This window comes from Carassius auratus, chromosome 5 (genome assembly GCF_003368295.1).
Source record: "Carassius auratus strain Wakin chromosome 5, ASM336829v1, whole genome shotgun sequence".
NCBI classification, from domain to species: domain Eukaryota; kingdom Metazoa; phylum Chordata; class Actinopteri; order Cypriniformes; family Cyprinidae; genus Carassius; species Carassius auratus.
In genome coordinates this window covers 11,814,666-11,835,157 of record NC_039247.1, presented here as the reverse complement: position 1 = coordinate 11,835,157, position 20,492 = coordinate 11,814,666, and the positions used below count along the sequence as shown (strand labels likewise).

Sequence of the window (20,492 nt, the reverse complement as noted above, 5' to 3'; positions counted from 1 at the left end):
TAGAAAGCCACATTTCTAGCATTTGTAAAACTGCATTTTTCCATCTCAAAAATATATCTAAATTACGGCCTATGCTCTCAATGTCAAATGCAGAAATTTTAATCCATGCATTTATGACCTCAAGGTTAGATTATTGTAATGCTTTATTGGGTGGTTGTTCTGCACGCTTGGTTAACAAACTACAGCTAGTCCAAAATGCAGCAGCAAGAGTTCTTTCTAGAACCAGGAAGTATGACCATATTAGCCCGGTCCTGTCCACACTGCACTGGCTCCCTATCAAACATCGTATAAATTTTAAAATATTGCTTATTACTTATAAGGCCCTGAATGGTTTAGCACCTCAGTATTTGAATGAGCTCCTTTTACATTATACTCCTCTACGTCCGCTACGTTCTCAAAACTCAGGCAATTTGATAATACCTAGAATATCAAAATCAACTGCGGGCGGCAGATCCTTTTCCTATTTGGCGCCTAAACTCTGGAATAAACTACCTAACATTGTTCGGGAGGCAGACACACTCTTGCAGTTTAAATCTAGATTAAAGACCCATCTCTTTAACCTGGCATACACATAACATACTAATATGCTTTTAATATCCAAATCCGTTAAAGGATTTTTAGGCTGCATTAATTAGGTAAACCGGAACCGGAAACACTTCACATAACACCGTACTTTCTACATCATTAGAAGAATGGCATCTACGCTAATATTTGTCTGTTTCTCTCTTGTTCCGAGGTCACCATGGCCACGAGATCCAGTCTGTGTCCAGATCAGAGGGTCACTGCAGTCACCCGGATCCAGTACGTATCCAGACCAGATGGTGGATCAGCACCTAGAAAGGACCTCTACTGCCCTGAAAGACAGCGGAGACCAGGACAACTAGAGCCCCAGATACAGATCCCCTGTAAAGACCTGGTCTCAGAGGAGCACCAGGACAAGACCACAGGAAACAGATGATTCTTCTGCACAATCTGACTTTGCTGCAGCCTGGAATTGAACTACTGGTTTTCGTCTGGTCAGAGGAGAACTGACCCCCCAACTGAGCCTGGTTTCTCCCAAGGTTTTTTTCTCCATTCTGTCACCGATGGAGTTTCGGTTCCTTGCCGCTGTCGCCTCTGGCTTGCTTAGTTGGGATCACTTCATCTACAGCGATATCATTGACTTGATTGCAAATAAAAACAGACACTATTTCAACTGAACAGAGATGACATAACTGAATTCAATGATGAACTGCCTTTTACTATCATTTTGCATTATTGAGACACTGTTTTCCAAATGAATGTTGTTCAGTGCTTTGACGCAATGTATTTTGTTTAAAGCACTATATAAATAAAGGTGATTGATTGATTGATATAATTTAAAACGACACCTGATGAAAAACTTGACAAATTTCTGGACTTTTATAAGGAAACAGCCAAGCAAACAAAACTACATAAATGTTAATAAAAAGATACATGAAACAGATAATAGATACATGTTTTTATTGTATTAGAATTTTTTTCATGATTCCCAATTATTTAGATTCGCAATTTATAATATTTGTGCAGTCTTTACATTTTTATTTCAATGTAGAAATGATCTATTCATTTCATTTTATATTTGTACAGATTTGTTACGTGACATCATTAATGAAAGTTTCTTAAGGGTCAATATCATGTTATCTGCATCTCCTGCGCTCCATCAAGCCACTCTTATAATAGCAGTCATCACTCAAAATAATGCACGACTCTATTATCTGTATGACATGTGTGTAAGACTCTAATGCAATTATGAAGTAATAATTTTATGACCAATAAATATTTCAGTAAAACTGGCTGTTATGGTAAAATAAAAATAAATATATATATATATATATATATATATATATATATATATATATATATATATATATATATATATATATATATATATATATATATATATATATATATATATATATATACATATAAAAATGCAGCATTTTGTCTGAGAAATAATACAATGACACATTTTCTTTTATAATTTGTCTTAAATTTCATTTTGTAAAAAAAAAAATAATATATAAATTGTCAGAAAATTTTATTGTGTAACCTGTATTGTGAATTTTCTTACATTAATGCAAGTTTATTGAATCATTATATCCTGATATGCTACTAGTTTTTGCTGCTCATGAAAATTTGTCCACAGTAAAGTTCAGCCGATGTCTTTTTTTTCTCTCTCTTTCTCAGGCTAGTTAAATTCATTTTTGGCTACCAAAACCTGAAGAATGCCTGGCCGAAGTGCTACCAGGGATTTAGAAATTTTGCAAGCCCTGAGGCGTGTTTCCTAAAAGCATCATTGATAACGACATTGCTTGCGACCATGGGAAACAAACCCTGTTGATTTTGACTCAGCGATTCTTTTGTGCCGATTTTTTCTCCATAAAGGATTATCAACACTTAAAGTTTGGTCCATTCATAAAACTAATCTATTGTATAACTTGTATAATCTAGTGAAATACATTTTAAAAGTAGCCTAACCTTTGCTCGATATAAATATAAATTGGTTCCATGTTTTATGGGGACATTTGTGTAATTGTCTTTTTACTGTATAAACTGTATTTTCTACCCCCTTATACTAACCCTACCACAATCTACCCCTCACATAAAACATTTAGCTATTTTAGGTTTTCAAAACACTTCATTCTGTCTAATTTAAAAAAGCTTGTTTCCTCAAAGGGACCAAAACCTGTCCACACAAGGTCAAAATTTACTGGTATTACTCAGCTTTACTTGTGGGGACAATTCCAGGTACACAAACATTTGTTTTTCACACTTCTTAGATGTCAGTGTCATCTGCTGTTCTAAAAATGCATGTGATGGTTTGAGGTTTGGCTCCCTGACCCTGAGTAAATTCTTCAGAATAGAGTGCAATCTATAGCTATAGATAAAGAAATTACTTAAATAAATAAAAACTTGTACATATTGTTCTCACCAGAAGAAATTTTCACCTCCAGAAAAAAATGACTATATTCGCTGAATGTTCGTTCTTCTGAGAGAGTCGCCACCCATAAAAATTCTTGTCGGTTCTTTTTACTTCCATTCTTCTGTAGACATTAGGACCGCGCAGCCCCAACGGCTGGAGCGATATATTACTCCAGTATACGTGCCCTAAACAACGGGGAACGGGGAATCAACCCGGAGATTATCTAGCCGACGAGTTTTTCCACTTTTAATCCAAGGGAACCGGTATTAATGGAGTTTACGAATCTCTTCCTCAACTCTGAGCACATTTTATCCATTTAAATCATATCATCTCTGGTGTGTGTGGCTCACTTTTTTGCTTTTTCCGTGGAGGAGGACCCGCTGTTGATCTTATGTTCCCCTCTCTCTTTGTGCGCCCTCCCGGTTCTCCATTCGCCAGACGCGGAGCAGAGCCGCATCACCATCATCATCAGCGCTCGCGCTGCCTCTCTCTCTGCGCTCGCAGTCAGGACCCGTGTGCCCTGCTATCCCACCACCATGAATTCGGATATTAATATGTACTTGGGTCGAGAGAAAACGGGAATCATGCGAAAGAGAGCCCTGCTACTCAGGAAAGGCTGCAGTTTCGAAATAACGAGGTGAGTTGATATAAGGGGAAGGGGCTTCTTGTGGGGAGTGGGTATTTTGAGACCACCGCACCGGATGGTGTGGTTGTAATTTATCACAGCAGTGTGTACGGCATCTGAGATATACATGTTTACTCAAGTGTATGGGTTTGGATGAGCTTTCGGAGGGATTTGGCATGGACCAGCAGCAAATTAAAGGGTCTTAAGGCTGTCGCTAGGGATCTCAGTCAACAAAGCTTTATTGGAATGATTGTCTGCATATATTGCAAAAGCATGTACAGCACTCAAAGTATTGAAATAGAATAGAATAAAAATGCTGAAGACAGACAAAACGGAAAATAAATAGAGTGGAGTAAATAAATGTATGAAAAGAAGGAAATAAAAGAAAGGAAAAATAGAATACAATGGCATGAATTTATATACATTCAGACATACATATAGGCCGATAAATAAAAGCTTGTATTATATAAATTTATACACACACACACACACACACATACCGTGTACACACACACATACTGTGTTCACACACACACACACACACACACACACACATATATATAGATAGATAGATAGATAGATAGATAGATAGATAGATAGATAGATAGATAGATATAAATGACTGACTGATACTGTTGCAGCAGGGCTTGTGGGTTTTTGGGAGTTTAAATTGAGTCCTGGTCCATTAAGCACTGAAACATCAGCCTCTAACAGCAGTAACTCATTTTTTCCATTGGGATTCACTGTGAACAGCTGAGAGGGGTCCGGGTTTTCTGCAAAACAGGAGGTGTACTCAGACAGCTATATGCTATGATTGAGAATGGTTCCTTCCTATAAATGCGCACCTAGTATCGACTCGTTGTTCTTGCATTTGCAAGAGGAGTGTGCCATTTTGCTCAATTAAAGTGAAGGGATAAAATGATAGCAGTGTTAAAGCTCATGCTCAATAATGGTAGTGCATCAATGTCACACACCAACAAAGGTACCGGTGCTTTAGCTGATGAGCTGTTAGTGGTCTGTATGTCAGAAATGGAGAGAGAGAGGTCACACCCCATTTTGGCCTATAGCCTGTACTGGGACCATCGTGATGTAGACTGCAGTATTATGCTGAAACAATGCTTTATGTACAGTACAGCATATTTCTGCTGAATCTTAGGTAATTTTTGAATTGAGAGAGTCTGTATGTACAGTAGCCTAATGCAAGTTCCCTAGTTCTGCATTTTTGTTGGTGTTTATGGAGTAGAAATTGACAACATTACATTAATTGTACGTGTTATTTTAACTGACCAGTAGGCATATAATATGTCTGGTCAGTTCTGGTCTTCAAATATAACTGTGGAAGCACTCTAATTACTCCACCTGTCCGTGTTTGTGTGTTCCAGACAGACAATTTTTCAGAGACCCTTTCTGCAGGTTATATAGCTACACCAGTAGGTGGCGACAAGTGCACGACTTACTGTTGAATCATTCAAACCAAACAGATTACTAAGTCACTGATTCATTCAGGAACAAAAAAAGTGACTGCCCTTTGAATGAGTCATTGAATCATTTACTCAACTGATTTGTTCAACAACACTGATTCATTCATGAACTGAACAAGTGACTGGCTGCTTCTGAATAGCATAGTTCAGTGGGGGATAGAATGTGAAAAAATAACTTGTCCAAATTCACAATATTCATAAAACAACAAAATGTCAAAAGGGGAGAGGTTTTGTGAATGGAAGTAAAGCAACACAACTGATGCCAAGAGAGGTCACATGACAAGGACTGCAGTACATCAGTCCAGATAACATTCATACCAAATACATACATACTCTATAGAACACACTTTTTTAACATTTGCAAAACAAGTACTTATTAAAAGTACTTAGTATGTGATTTCAGACACAGCCAGGGTCTTTATGAGCATGTCATTGAACCATTCATACAACCAGGTTAATTCAGGTACAAATCGAGTATTGCTTGGAAACGCAGCGGCTAATTCTGCTGTTTTTATTTCATTGAATAAAATTAGACAAACTAACTAAAAATTATTTCATTATTAACATATTGTATGTTGAGCCATTACTGTATAAAAGCAGTATCACACAAGCAAGAGTGCTTCTAGTCTGAAATCACCACAGCTGTGATTATTGGAAGCACTCACAGGTAATAGCTTAGACAGAAACATGAAGTCTGTAAAGTGTGACCAAAATGGCTTAATATCTTTGATGGGCTCCATGGAGTGTACCTTATTTCTTTAAAAGTTCCACAAATCTCTTTCCATATAAACCTCAAATTGCATTCTTCCTAAACAAGCAACAAATTACTCCTTCGGGCAGACTTATTGTGCACAGACGAGGACATTGATGAGGAGGAGAATGCATCAGCCTCTAACAATGTGTAGGCGAGAGGCCCACAGCTTTCACTTCATTCCTCCGTACTGGTTTATCATGAAGAGATTTTTCTCAAGTGGCAGAGGATAACTTGATCATTCAATGTTTTGAAGGCCACACACAAACACACATGCACTTTATTGTGCATAGTCACATATAAATTCTGGTGAAACACTGTGAAATTGTTGAAGGCTGTTTACAAAACATCGCTGTCCATTATGGAGTCCCATTGGTATGTCTGTAATCGCTTTGTTATTTTGCTCATTTGTTTCCTTTTTTCCCTTCTGTAGTGAATTCCTCCTTTCTATCTCTCTCTTACTTACAAGGTCCTCTCTGTGCTCTTGTATGCACCATTTATTTAGCTTTCTCTACATCTTCTTTTTTTAAAGCCTCCCTGTCAGGAATTAGTTGTAAGCAACTCTAAAATCAACTTTAATTTCCAACAGATGCCTGTTTCTTCTTGTCTTTTTCATTCTTTCAAATATAAATAGATGAACAAACAATGTTATTATCAACTCCAGACTCACTTACTATTACTAAATAATAATATTTAAAAATATATAATTAATGAAAACAGATAATATAATATCATTTTTCAAAGCAGACAATCTGTAAAATATACAATAGCAGATCCCAATAATGCGATCATAGATAGTATTGCAGTGTTTTATAGCCATTTTTTCCTTTTAAGTAGAGGAAATGAGCATGAATATATTCTTGTGGTTTTGACAGTTGGTTTTGTGTTACCTGCTTCCTTTGTTTAGTATCCATGAAAAGGCAGCAATAACAGTGGACTGCTCACATCCTCCACAGAAAAATACTACAAAGGATCACTGTTAGCAGTTAAACACAAACCTCCACATGCAGAAAAAAAATCACTTTACATATAACTTTTTTAAAGTATATAATAAATAATTTATTGTATTGCATTAATATTAACAATTGCATAACTTATTTATATTTGTATACAATAATTAATAATATATATAATAATTTTTGATGAACTTTGAAATGAGAGTGAGAACGTTCATGGCACTGTTCAGAGTGTGGAGTTGAGATGAGTGTGAATGTATATATACTGAGCAGCTGAACACAAACTCATGCAGTAACCTGAGCATGGGCCTGAACAGTATCTCATGAATCTCATTTGAATCATTTGGATTGTGCCTGCAAAGAGACTATTAGAGAGAAGAATGAACAGTTCTTGCTATTTTCAGCCATCTTTCTCTTTCTCTCTATGGCTTGTGCACAGCCAGCCCTGCAGTTTGTACCAATTTGATAATACTAGCACTACAACAAACACTAATCACTCTCAGCTGTGCGGTCTGCATGTGCATGAGCACAACCTCCTCATTTGCGGAGAAAAATAGACAGAAATCTAGTGGAGGAACAAAAGAAAGACTCCCACTTTGATTACAGGCCTATGTAAACTTTCATTCCGCGCCCACATATGCTTCCATTTAAGGTTTAAAGACGCATACCTACACATTAGTGTTTTCGCTCCAGGAAGCCTCACTAGGAAAGACTCTCTTCACGTTATAGTAGCCCTGGAACGCACCCAGTGTAGGATGGTTGAGCTTTTCGGAGTTTAGTTTTTGGTCGGACAACTGTTTAAAATACTGGTGGTTGCTCCCCACCACAAGGGCATGGGCATTCACAATGGGGGTGTGTAGCATAATTTGGCTATGTGGGTTGCTTAAATTTGTTTAAGGATGGCAAGGGATCTTTGACTTGGTTAACATAAAGTTTTTCTATCAAAAAAAAAAAAAGTGAAAGGCAAAGTGTAGTTACTGGAGCACTGGAGTTCACTGAAGCAAATGCTGTGTAATTCCCACTGGTGTTATACTCTACTAGGCCTTTTTAATTTGACTAAAAAGAGACATAAAGGAAATATTTGGAAATGGTAATGGCGCTTTATGTTATTATATTGTAAAGAAGCTTGTTGTTCTATGTTTACTCATGTAATTGTTGCACAGCTGTTTTCTAAATAAAAATATTTGAATATTAAAATGCTGATATCTTGTAGCTAGGCCAGAGGAGCTAAATCTACAGTTTCAAACCAAGTTTTTCATTAATATTGCAACATAATTTAGATATTATATCTGCAAATAATTAATACAAGTAATATATTCACATGACTAAAAATATGTATATTCAAATTATAAATATGTATACTACCAATGTAGCTTTAATATATGAAGAGTTCAGATGCAAAAACCTCTAAATGCCATCTGAAATTTTCATTTAAAATTAGGATTTTTATCAAGCTCCTATGCTTAAGTTGAGTCATTTTACTTTAATGGCAATGTGCAGGTCCTTTTCCAGGCTATTAAAGTGAAATAACTGAACATAAATATAGGAGCCTGAAAAAATTCCTAATTTTAGATGAAAATTTCAGATGGCATTTAGAGGTTTTTGCATCTGAACTCTTCATATATATATATATATATATATATATATATATATATTAAATTTTATTTTCTGTAATTCTTATGCATGTGCAAGACTTATTTTTATTGGATGGTCACTCACAATCTCAGATCTCGCTGCCGATGGATCAGTTATTTCACTGACTATCACGAATTGAATAAGATTTTTTTTTAATGAAACTAATGAAAGGACATTTGTAGATCAAGGTGAACTGCCAACTGTGTCTGGTCCTGCAATATACATAAGTAACCACTAGAGGACACTGTGGTTAAATAAATGAAACGCATTGGCTTTTAAGATGAAGGAACCAGGTAAAACATTTTAGCTGTACTCTCAAAGTCGGTTTATATTTTGGAACTGACTAGTAGTATGTAAGCTGTTGATACAAACTATTTCAACAAATACAATGTATCTTTTGGTTTGCCCAAAGGCTTTTATGTTTACCAAAAGAAAAGGTCAATTATGTATTATTTACCCCCTGCCATGAGTCTTGCAGTACCATATGACACCCATTTGAGGCGCAATACAAACTAGTAGGTAGACTAGTAGGAATTTTTGCTGTTGAGCTGCCAATCGATTCAGCCTGTCATATTCTCTAAAGGGCATGGAGCATAGGTTTAATGTGGTTAGTATTAAGTTTTGCTTATGCAACTGTATTCTTATTCTAACATCCAATATGTATAAATAAACAGCTAAAATGAAAGACTTTGCATTTGTATTCATAAGAATAAATCACACTGATCATAAGAATTTTGTGTAATGCATTTTTTTTTTTTTTTTTTTTTTTTTCAAGAATATTTGCTTTGGTATATTCTTATTCCTCAGGGAGAGCTTAGCCCCAGCCTCTGCCCTCAGTCTGATCTGCTTTAAAATGTCAGCAGTCCAAAGACTATACCCTGAAAATGTCGCCCTGTCAGACACACAACATGAGGAATGACCGCACTTTTTATTATAATCAAAGGACTTAACCTTTGTGACACAGCTGGCCAGAGTCAGATATGTGTGTATTTAGATACGTGTGCATGTTTGAGTCTGAGTCTTGATTTGTCAGATCAGTTTGAATGGGAAAATGTTCATCCCCTGTCTGGTCAGAATGTCCTCATTACAGATCTGACAGGCCTAATCCCTTCTGTCTTCCTTTTTAAAATTCTCATCATGATGGCTACAGTTTCTCTCAAACTCTCATAAGATTTTAACAAAAGTCACTCATAATACAGCTTTAACACATTATTTAAAGGGGTCATTAGATGCTACATGCACTTTTACAACTGAATGGTGTGTGTTGGCAGTGTGTGTACACAACCACCCTATAATGATAAAAGTTTTTTTTTTTTTTTTAATCTTGTCAAATTTCCCCTTTCTCAAATCGAGCCGATCTCAGATGTCTGTCTTTGTGACATCACACAGACAGGACCCTCCCATGATAGTTTGATTGACAGTAGCATTTCAGCACAGACTGGACTTGCTTCTTACCTAAGACCTGCCCTTAGTGAGCTGTCATCAGTTCACCATTGTTTCACCACAGGAGCAGATGTAAACAAGAATGACTCCTAAGTAGGGTAGATTAAAAATATGTACTTTAAAAATGGTACCAATGCAAAACAGGGCCTGAAATGATACTTTAAAAAAGAGCCAAAAAAAAACAAAAAACAATGCATAACATTAAAAATATTTAAAATAAATAAACATAGAATTCACAAGCTCCTCGAATACTCTCATTTCCCGAGTTGTGCTTCCCTTACTCTAAGGCTAATACAAAACAATATTAAATACAAACCCACACATAATATTTCTACTGTAACTTTGTCAATCACTCTGATATTGAGTTAAACTGAATGAACTGACCGAATGCTGTGTGTCACTGTCTTCAATCAGTTATGTGCACTGTAATATGTTTTAAATTAAGTATTAAAATTTCAAAAATGAAAATACCAACATGATCATTTTATAAAGTATGTGTTCATATGTGTTAAGGGCTAGATTTTCACCTGGAGGAAATAGCATTGGTGTGATGAGACTAGGGTTGCCACCTTCAGCGAGGCAAATAAGGGACACCCATTCACTATTATGTCTGCCAAGCTCTGATAATGTATGGAATATTACATTAACAGACTATCCAAATTAAAATTTTTGGATAGTCTGTTAATATAATATTCCATACATTCCATACAATTTTAAAACAATAAGCCTATACCTTTAGAAGAACGGATGTGTCTGTCACTTTAAAGGTCACAAAAAAATTTAATTAGTCATAATGTGAGATCCAGGTGTTTTAAACTGCACAGGTTTATTTACTGCATGCTGCGCTCGTGTGAAAGGACACCACACGCTGGAGACTCCCCAACGTCACGTCATCACAGAGTTGTGTGAAAAAAACTGTTTAAACCAAAAACTTAAAAAACTGGTCTTTAAGACCATTTTTGAGACATTTTAAAAATGATATACATATCTTGAGTGATTTATGTACCCATTTATCAACAGTGGTGGTTAACCTGCAGCATGGCCTTTAAGATCCTGAAGATCATATCAACTTGTGAAAAATGGGCATCTGATGACCCATTTAATGTTTATAGTGAGTAGGTATATATAGGTAGATATTATCCTTCTTGATACGGTATTTGTTTTTGTTTTGTTTTCTTTTTGTTAAATGTTGGAACATAAAATGTCATGACAAATATAAGAAGTAAAAATCACACTAAAGACAAATTTATGCTGAAGAACATCATAGAATTATGCAAATACGATATTATCCAATGCATGTTTGAAAATATGCATTTGCATTGATTTCTTCTGCCAAAACAAAAAGGGTAGGGTCCAAGAAGCTACCAAATATTTGTAATACTCAATATGGAATGGACCGAAAGTTTTTTTGTTGATAGTGCAAAATGCTGGTCTTGTATAGCATGATGTCTGTGAGGGTGTTTTACATCAAGGCTGATCTATGTGGGAAAAGATCGTGCTGTGCTTAAGTCTGTACTTGGCAAGCAAACACACAATATGTTCATGTGATTTTGAGCCCACTCGATCTTTGCTCTCCAAGGTGTGTGTGAGGAAAAGCAGAGGACCAGTCGAGTGGTAATTTCTAGTTCTCAGGTACACAGACAACAAAAATATTCCAACAAACAAAACAGCTCGCAAAGCAATATTCTGCCAGACAGTTATTCTATCGGCCTAAACATATTTAAACACAACATCCATGATAGGAGTGGTGAAAGGGTAGTCCAGTTGACTTACGAGGATCCTGTTGATGAGCATCGAGGATTTTATTTTTATTTTTTCTCTCTCTCTCTGTCGTAATGCGGATTGACATCTTCACCGTTGCAAGGATTTCAACTTTGCCATCTTGAGCTTTTTTCCACAATCCCCAGAAGTCAGGGACTCACCCATGATCTGCTTAAAGTATCAGAACATCAATAGGTAAGGTTTTATTCGGGGTGGGGAAATAATACCTATTGTATGTTCTTTATTTAAATCATTGCCAGTCATGCACACAAAAACATGCATTTAATCTGCTGATTTTATTCATTTTAAATTGGATGATCCCCTTGAGGGTTTTTGTTAAACTGAAGCCGAGCAAGTCTTATATCTATATCTTATATCTTATTTAAAAAAATGAAATATACATTTCAGAAAGTGTATTTATTTGTAAGGCCTGTACTTAAATCAGCTTTGTGTCAGGGATCAGAATCTAGCTGTACTCTCCCATTCATCTGATATTTTTGGAGAGATTAGTTTACTGATTAGTTTACTATTTTACTGTGATTAGTAATGGTCTTGTCAAACCAGTCTTCTGCATGTTGTCGATACACAACATTTGACCTGAGGAAAAATATATTTTGGTTTATTAAAAGGGTCATATTCTAAGGAAAAGGTAATTGTCAAGGTTCTTACAGTAGCACATTTGATATCTGAAAAGGCACAATAGAAATATTGGCTAAAAGTTTCGCTGGTGAGCTTATATTGCTTCAAGCAGCTAGAGAAAATGTCTGTTCTGTGTTGTAATATGATCACATCTCAGATGATATTCCATACTCAGTCTTATGAAATATGTAGTGTATTGTTTATGCACAGCTATATGATGCCTTACAGTAGTTATGGTAATATCCCCCACATTTAACGCACAGCACATGTGCGAGAGGAAGATATTTTCAAGAGTGAGGGTGTATTCACACCAGGAAAGTCCACTAGTTCACTTGCTTTGGTCCGAACCAAATTCAATGTTGATTTTTTTTGTTTGTGCGGTTCACTTTCACTCTGCCTTTTTTTTTGCAAGTGAACCAGAAATTGTAAACAAAACCACACGTGTGCTAAAGTCATCCATTCATTGGACAGAAATTCTCAACCAGGGAAAAAAGGCTAATCCTGGAGATTTTTTCATAGTGCAATTGTAATTTTATTTTTATTCAAATATAATATATATTTGCTGATTTTCTGTTATCAGCTACAAATGCAATATGAAGACACTTATGAACACCAGATGAGACAATGTCATCTATATGATGTTGTAACAAGGATTTTGCGAAGACGAAGAAGTGCTGCAAGACGGTTCTGGCAGAGAGAGCATGCTATTATGTGTGCCTACCATGGCATCATGACATGGCACTGGCAGAATAAAGAAAGCGAAAGTGAAACTTTAAATAAACACCGTGATTGCAGGCTTTTGCAAGTGTCAGCTAACTGCACAATCGTCCGTAAACTAGAGCCTCAAATTTAGGCCTGAGCCGGGCCCTGGCCTAAAACACTCATGCCCGAGCCCGGCCGTGTCCAACATCTTATCAAAATAACCGACCTGAGCCCGCCCCCTCTTCAAAAAAAGCTTATACTATCCTACTGTTTCAGCTATTAAAAATAGTTGCGTTTTTGTATGTAATGGCAAAGTGATTATATTCCGTTTTGTTTTTTTATTAACTTAATTTTGAAAAATGTTTGGAGAATTTTTTGTTCTTTAAATAAACGTTTTTGTTTTTTTAAGTAATGACCAGTAGCCTGCGGCAGACAGTAAGCTGATCATGTCTGATCAATTTAGCCTTCTCAAATCATCACGACTTACCTACAATAAAATCTAGAGATATACTAAAACAGTTCAAGCATATAACAATGTTTAAACGTTAAACTGCTAGATGTGCTTTTATTAAATAAAGAAAACAACATGATGTGCTTTATGCTGTCTGGTCTTGAATATGAGCACTTCATACAAATGAACCAAAACGCAGTGAATAAATGCCTCACAGACATGATAAATATACCTAGATATTGCTTAGCTTGTCAGAGAACTACAGCTCTGTGTAGTAAGTGACGCTCCATTTGCTCCAAAGCAAAATTGACCTGTCTTTCGCATATCAGCAGTTGGAGTTGGATCAGAATTTTAACTTTAATATAAAGTTGGATAATATACTTTTTTTTTTGTCCTGTGGTGGGCCATGGTCTAGATTTAATTTTGTGCTTAATTTTCTCACAATTCAGTACTCATCAGAAATTGTGGTGAACATTGAGGCTAACCAGAAACAATCATAGTTCACAGTTTATAGAATTAAATGTATTTTTGCTGTGCCTGTAAGGCTTCTATGTAAATTTCCTCTTTCAAGTGAAATGTTGCATTTACTCACAAGTTTCACCATAGACAGTAAAAGAATTTAAAAGCGACCCCATTGGATTCAACGGAGACAAGTGAAGTAAATTATAAGCACACACTTCCTGGGGGTCGGGCGTACTGCGCGGACTCAAACTGAACTTGATGACGTAGATGTCACGTGAGCAAACTGTAAGTCTTCTAATCGCTGTGCCAAGAGAAATCTGAATCACCCAACGAATCTTGCAGACGTTGTTGAATAATTTTGTCCCGTTGCTTTTATGGACTCTCTATGGGCCACGTCCCCCTGATAGCCTCATAGACAGTAAAAGATATCCTGCGAGCTTCTCCTCCTGTCCACATGGTAATTTCTCTACTGTGCGACAGAGGGTCACAGGTTATGATGCAATCGTTAGCCTATTTTTACAAAAACTGCTTCTACGGGACCATAACATAAGATACAAGGTAATGGAGCCTTTTATACATTTTCGTGTTTCTTTAGAAATAATTAATAGACAAATTGAGTCTTTAAACACCTCAGATGTAAAGTTATTCACTGTCAAAGTGACGGCAAAATGAATGAGAGTCAATGGGATGCTAACAGCAGGTGGGGGTCAGCTAGCCAACGGCGGTGCCCAGGGAAGTTTCAATAAAATATGAAACCCTGCCCCCGAGATGCACTCACATTAATGTCTATAACAACAACAGCCTCTTTGCAATGTCTGAAAAACTAAGGTTTCTAACGTTTCATTCTTTAGAAAGGGAGTTTTGGCCAAATTTCTGAAAAGTGAATAGTTATTGTGAATGTGTAAATGTTGGCAGGCATGTGTGCATTTGTTTAATTCAGACATCCGAAAGTTGTGGAACTAAGTGCAATTTTTTCCCATTTGCTATCAATCAACAAACATTTCAGTTCTAAAGGGATTTTTTTAGAGTCTTAATAGAATGAAAAGTATGATTCCTGATCATATGATCACAAGGTCTTAATGAAGTATACTAACTAAACATTAGTATACTAACTTTTCACATGTAAATATAACCCACACTACTGTGGAGATTGATTTGTAATACCGCTCACTCACATGCCCCCTACTTCCACACACAAATACTTTTATATGCTTCAGTATTCCATAGCTTCACTCTTCCTGACCACATATGCAAAGCGTAGCTTTTTAACAATGACACAATTACACACACACAGTCCTGACTAATGTGCTATTCAGCTGGCAGAGCCAATGTGAGATGAACGCTGGTGTTCTCCCTGCAATCATGTGCTGAATTTTTTCAAACACTAGCTGCTTCTAATAAGACTACCTTGCACCTGTCTGTTGTTTATTGTCGTTAGCCTTTTTGTTCTGTGTCTGCTACTTTAGTCAAAAAATGTCATTAAAAAATGTGTGTGTGTGTGTGTGTGTGTGTGTGTGTGTGTGTGTGTGTGGAGCTGTATGTAATTACACCTGTAATTTGAACTCTTATGTTGACAATAAAGGTGCTCAACCGCACATTTCATTAGGTGCTATAATACCCACAAGCCTCAAGACAAAAGAGTTTAGGTTACAAACACACACAAAAGTGTGTGCACACACACCTGCACGCAAACCCTTTAGCACAAAAACTCCACAAACGCTCGGCTTGATTTTATGTAAAAATCTCATTGTACATGGTTTGATTTCCTCTGTTCATCAGTTTCCAGGCAAAAATTGCAGTTCTTTAAACACTTTACATGTTTTCAGTGTTTTTTTTTTTTTTTATGTGTTTTTACCCCAAGAGGACTAAGTCCTTCTTTGTCATTTATAAAATATAAGATTGTTTATCCCAGTCAAATAATTAGTTGTATCTTCCTTATAGTTTCATATTTCATATTTAAACATGTTTTTTATCACACATCCCAACTTTTCTCTCAATATAGGTTTTCAAAATCATGAACTGTTCCCAGTCATCCATTACTACCTGTGATGTCTGCAGGGAGGGAATTACATACCACCAGAAACACACTGCTCTCATGTTACGTTTGTGTTGGAGTCTACTACTGTATGCCCCAGCTTGGCTGATAACATGCTGTTCTGCTAGTTATAGTAATGAAAAGCATTAATCTGTCTGAATTTAGTCTCCACCCACTTCCTACTATATATCCCAAGATTCTTCTATTACTAAATATATTCAAGACTCTCATAATCTCACTTTCTCTCTGTCTCACTAACTGCCTAGCATTTAAAGAGTTACATGTTCTGCATGTGCAGGTGTGAATGGAACAGGCATGGAGATGTTTCTGAGTGTGTGACGTCATCAGACAGTGAGGGTGAGTCGAGGGAGAGAGAGATTAAATGAGAAGGAAAGGTTATTGTCTGAACAATGACCTCATTGCGCTCCTCACTTCTATAGTAGACAGAAGGATTATGGGTAGACCTGGAGCAATGGGAAGAAGAATGAAGGTTATGAGATCGTATGGCATCACTGTCTAGAACCACATACACAGGAGGAGGGATGCTTGTCATTAGTGTAAGGTGTTCATTTTGTAAATGCAAAGTGCACAGCAACCTTGGAGATAGATGCCTAAACATGCACACAGACACATCTCATGTGCATGCAAACACATATGGCTAATGCTCTGCCTTTTACATTGGAAACTATGGTTATCCTCATTTGCATGGTCTTACCTCATAAAGTAATGTGTTTGCATACAGAGCTGATGAAAACAGTTATTGCTTTGCCATGATGAAGCAGCTGTAAGTCACAGTCACCAGTTGTGACATTATTAAAAATCATGCAAGCTTGAATCTTTCTAATGTAAATGAGCATCTTAATGAGAAACTGTCTGGCTCTACAGCATGATGATCTTGCGTAGCATTACATTCTGTTCAGGCAGCGGCTGTGTAAATGTCTAAAAAATGAGGCTGACAGCAAAACTAACAGAAATGGAAGACAAAAAGCTGCTCAGTATTTCAGTGAATACACTCAGTTAATAACAATCTTTCATCCTTTAAATCATTTTGCCACAAAGGCAATTAAATATTCTAATTAAAATATTTGAAAAGTGTTTTTGTTTATGTAAGACACAGAGAGAGAAAGCTGTCTTGTCTATTAACTGTTAAACAAAGTAAAAACCCTATTAATTAATTAACTTTTTAAATAAGTTAAATCTTAACTCTTTTATAATTAATGTTTCCTTACAATAAAAAATATATATATATATATATATATATATATATATATATATATATATATATATTTGGCATTTGTCGTAAAGACAATAAATATAATTAAAGAATAAACATAAAATATTTATTTATAAAATATGTATGAATAGATTTTCATGAAAATATATATATATTATTATTATTATACTTAATTGTGGGCTATTAAGCTTTTAACGCATTTATATTATTGTGCTGTTTTATAATAGCAATTAAAGTATGAGTCGTTTAATTGGTATTAAACATTATGCTGCTTTGTATGTTATTTGGTTCATAGCTTTAATTTAGTGTCTTTAATAAGCTACTTTAATATTTCCTCGTCTTTTCTAATTTTGTATTGATTTGGCAACCTTAAACAGACACACACACACACACACACACATAAAGAGACAGATAGATGTGTTAACAGGCTCCCCACCTGGCTCTCTCGGTTACGAGCACAGCGCGCGGCCGTGAGGGGACTCCAGTCCACGAGAATCTGCATCTTGCAATTTCAGTTATGCGCGAGGTGTGTCATGTGTGTCCATAAGAAACTAACCACTGCGTCCATCAAGTGCGTTTAGAAAGAGACCGGCAGAAACGAGCTACAAATACTATAAAAGGGCAACGCAATGAAGGGATACAGAAGCACGAGCAGCTGTAGGGACTATGATGGTTACTAATCTATCTCTTTAAAAGAGAAGACTCAGAAAAAAAGGCGAGAGACAGAAGAACTTGGACTGCGGGAGAGAATTACAACGCATGGGGCCATGAGCGCTGCAGACCCTGCTGCGAAACTGTTGACTTTCAACCAACGGTAAAGCATTCAGTCACTGTGTGTTTTATACGTTTAGATATTTACATTCAGATATATAAGACCAGATGTTGTTTTGTGGAGGTTATTCTGACAGTCGTACTGCAGCAGTATCAGGTGTTTTAGACTCTTGCATTTCATCTGAACGTGCAACAAGCTGCGCTCTCACATAATCAATCAACATATCGAATGCGGAGAATGGAAATAAGCACTTTTAACATAAATCATCTTTCTTTTTACAAATTTGCATGCAAATCTTATAGTTTAATTCTCCTAAATTTTCGCGTATGTGTGTGTGTTTTAATAATGTTGCGGTCTATTAATTTTAAAGGGACACTTCACCCAAAAACGACAATTCTCATAATTCCCTCACCCTCACATTAGCCTATTGTGACTTTCTTTGTTAAAAAAGAATGACTGTCTTAGTCACCATTCACTTTTCTGTTATGGGAATATGATATAAATGTCAGTGGTGACATGGGCTTGTCAGTTTGTCTAACATCTCTCTCTCTCTCTCTGTGTGTTCTGAAGGTGTGTGTGTGTGTGTGTGTGTGTTTTTTTTTTTGGCTTAGCTTAACTGTCTCTAAGAAACTGCGCTCCTGTTTCCCTTCAGCAGAGAACACATTCCCTTATTTCGCTTCAGCAGAGTCCACAAGTCTTTTCATCTAAAGAAGATTGAATTCAGATGAGAAAGAGAAAACCTTTGTAGCTTTGTCTTATGTATAGCCTGCTTACAATTCTGCTAAGACAACATATTTTAGACTTTCCCACTGTGTAGTAGAAGGATATACTAGTACGGAAAATAGGTAAATTATTCATGCGAATGCCTCTCGGTAGAGTGAACATCCATGCACCACTGTACGACTGGCGTCACAATAAACATGATGTTTTCTAAGATTAAAATCAACGGAAAGGTGTTTTTTTTTATTCATTTTAAGATGGTTTGTGCTGTATTTGTAGTAGAGCATTGCGACATTGAGGCATCCACAGTCATAAGAGGTTTTCCTCAACACCTCAAGATGAGGTGTGCATGATGTCACTGAGAAATTATTTACATGACAACATAATATAGCCATCCAACTAGTGCGGAACAAAAATCCATCTGTCCTGTTGACGTGTCCCAACTAAAGCAACAGAAGCGGATCACAACATTTTAATTTTTTACAAAACAAAGCCACACAAATACCACTTGGCATAGCATGACAAATGTGTCATCACAACAATGCAACACATAAGCCATTTCCAACTCTTGATATGTGACATTTGAGGTAAAACTAAACATAAAGCCTACCATTTCCATCCATTCAATTCATATAAATACAATATCATATTCCGGCCAGTCTGATATTGAATTATTAACACAAACCTAAAAAAAAATTTCAATTAAAATAAGTTATTTTCAGTGGTTCTCTACCATACTGTTTTTGCATGTGTTTGTCTTTGTTATCCATTTTTATCACACATTCTCGAAGGCAAGTTCTCTGACTTCCCGTTGCAGTGTTGGCTTAATTATATCAATCTGTTTTAACAGTGCTGTGTTCTTTTCTACAGCAGAGTTGGTGCATAATGAGAAAGTTGGAGCTCAGAGAGCAGTTTTGTTCTCAATGATTGCAGTGTTAGACGTCCGTTGTCAGACTGTCTGCAGCAGTTTCACTTGTAACCTTTTCTTCTGTCATGTGGCAAGATATCAGAAGTGTGTGGTCTGCAGATGTCTAAAGCATTGAGCTCTGGATCATTGGAAACACGATATCATGCCAGATTATAACAAAATTATCACAGATGCAAAACAGGAGTGATTACTGTGAACAAACTTGACCGTATTTGGTTTCACAGTATTACCAGAGGATAATGGCTACGCTAATTATGTAATGCTGCTGTCATCATTATCATAATCACAAACACGGTCATTAGCCGGCACACTACTACTATCATCGCCATTAGCCTATAGGATTTCTTTTCTTGAAAAAATCTCATTCTTGTGAGATGATTCTTTATATCAATAGAACCATTCAATCATGAGCAACAATCAAAGGGTTGTTTGAAGATATGAGTAAAACAATAAGCCATTCTGCATCTTATGATGTTTTTATGACCTCGGGTGTTAATTGCTTTCTCCTCGAGGGTAGTGTTTCTGAATTTGAAGCAGGTTTCTTTCATCCCTGTGCCACAGTAAATCATCTAATGAGCCACTCCTTTCTTTCCTTGTCTTGTTTGTCAGAATCACTTGTGCATTTTTAAAAGTAACTGACTGTAATTCCCCAGTGGGTCATTCTAACAAGATTATGAGGCCATTTCTGAAGTCGACCTTTTATCTCATTTCATTTTTTTTTTTCAATCTTTCAATTAACCATCTCCCTTCCCCCAATCTGAGAGCATTGTGCAGTATGGTGCATAGCAGAAGTGCATAGGAAATGACGCATCTATGTTAAAACTTCTAAAGCTAGGTAAAAAAAAAAGCAAGAACGCATGCATAGCCTTGTTATCAGAAACATATTGCATACAACCATGCCCACACGGGATCTGCACATACATAACATAGTATTTAATTTATTAAATATTTTT

At 36.3% G+C, this 20,492-nt stretch overlaps 1 protein-coding gene across 8 annotated transcripts in view; it reads left to right on the top strand.

Annotated features, from left to right (window-relative positions):
* Window positions 1–3,042: 3,042 nt before the first annotated feature.
* The window catches only part of LOC113075813 (GTPase-activating Rap/Ran-GAP domain-like protein 3), a 56,092-nt gene continuing 38,642 nt past the window's right edge, over window positions 3,043–20,492 (top strand). The window contains exons 1-2 of one of the 8 annotated variants that reach the window (XM_026248471.1): window positions 3,047–3,279; window positions 3,383–3,581. In XM_026248471.1, coding sequence (XP_026104256.1) covers window positions 3,481–3,581 — 101 coding nt within the window. In that variant the 5' untranslated portion in view covers window positions 3,047–3,279; window positions 3,383–3,480. Of the gene's footprint in view, window positions 3,582–11,411; window positions 11,792–17,544; window positions 17,934–20,492 lie in introns of those variants that run through there. The other 7 variants (XM_026248496.1, XM_026248465.1, XM_026248514.1 and 4 more) reach the window with 7 other exon arrangements.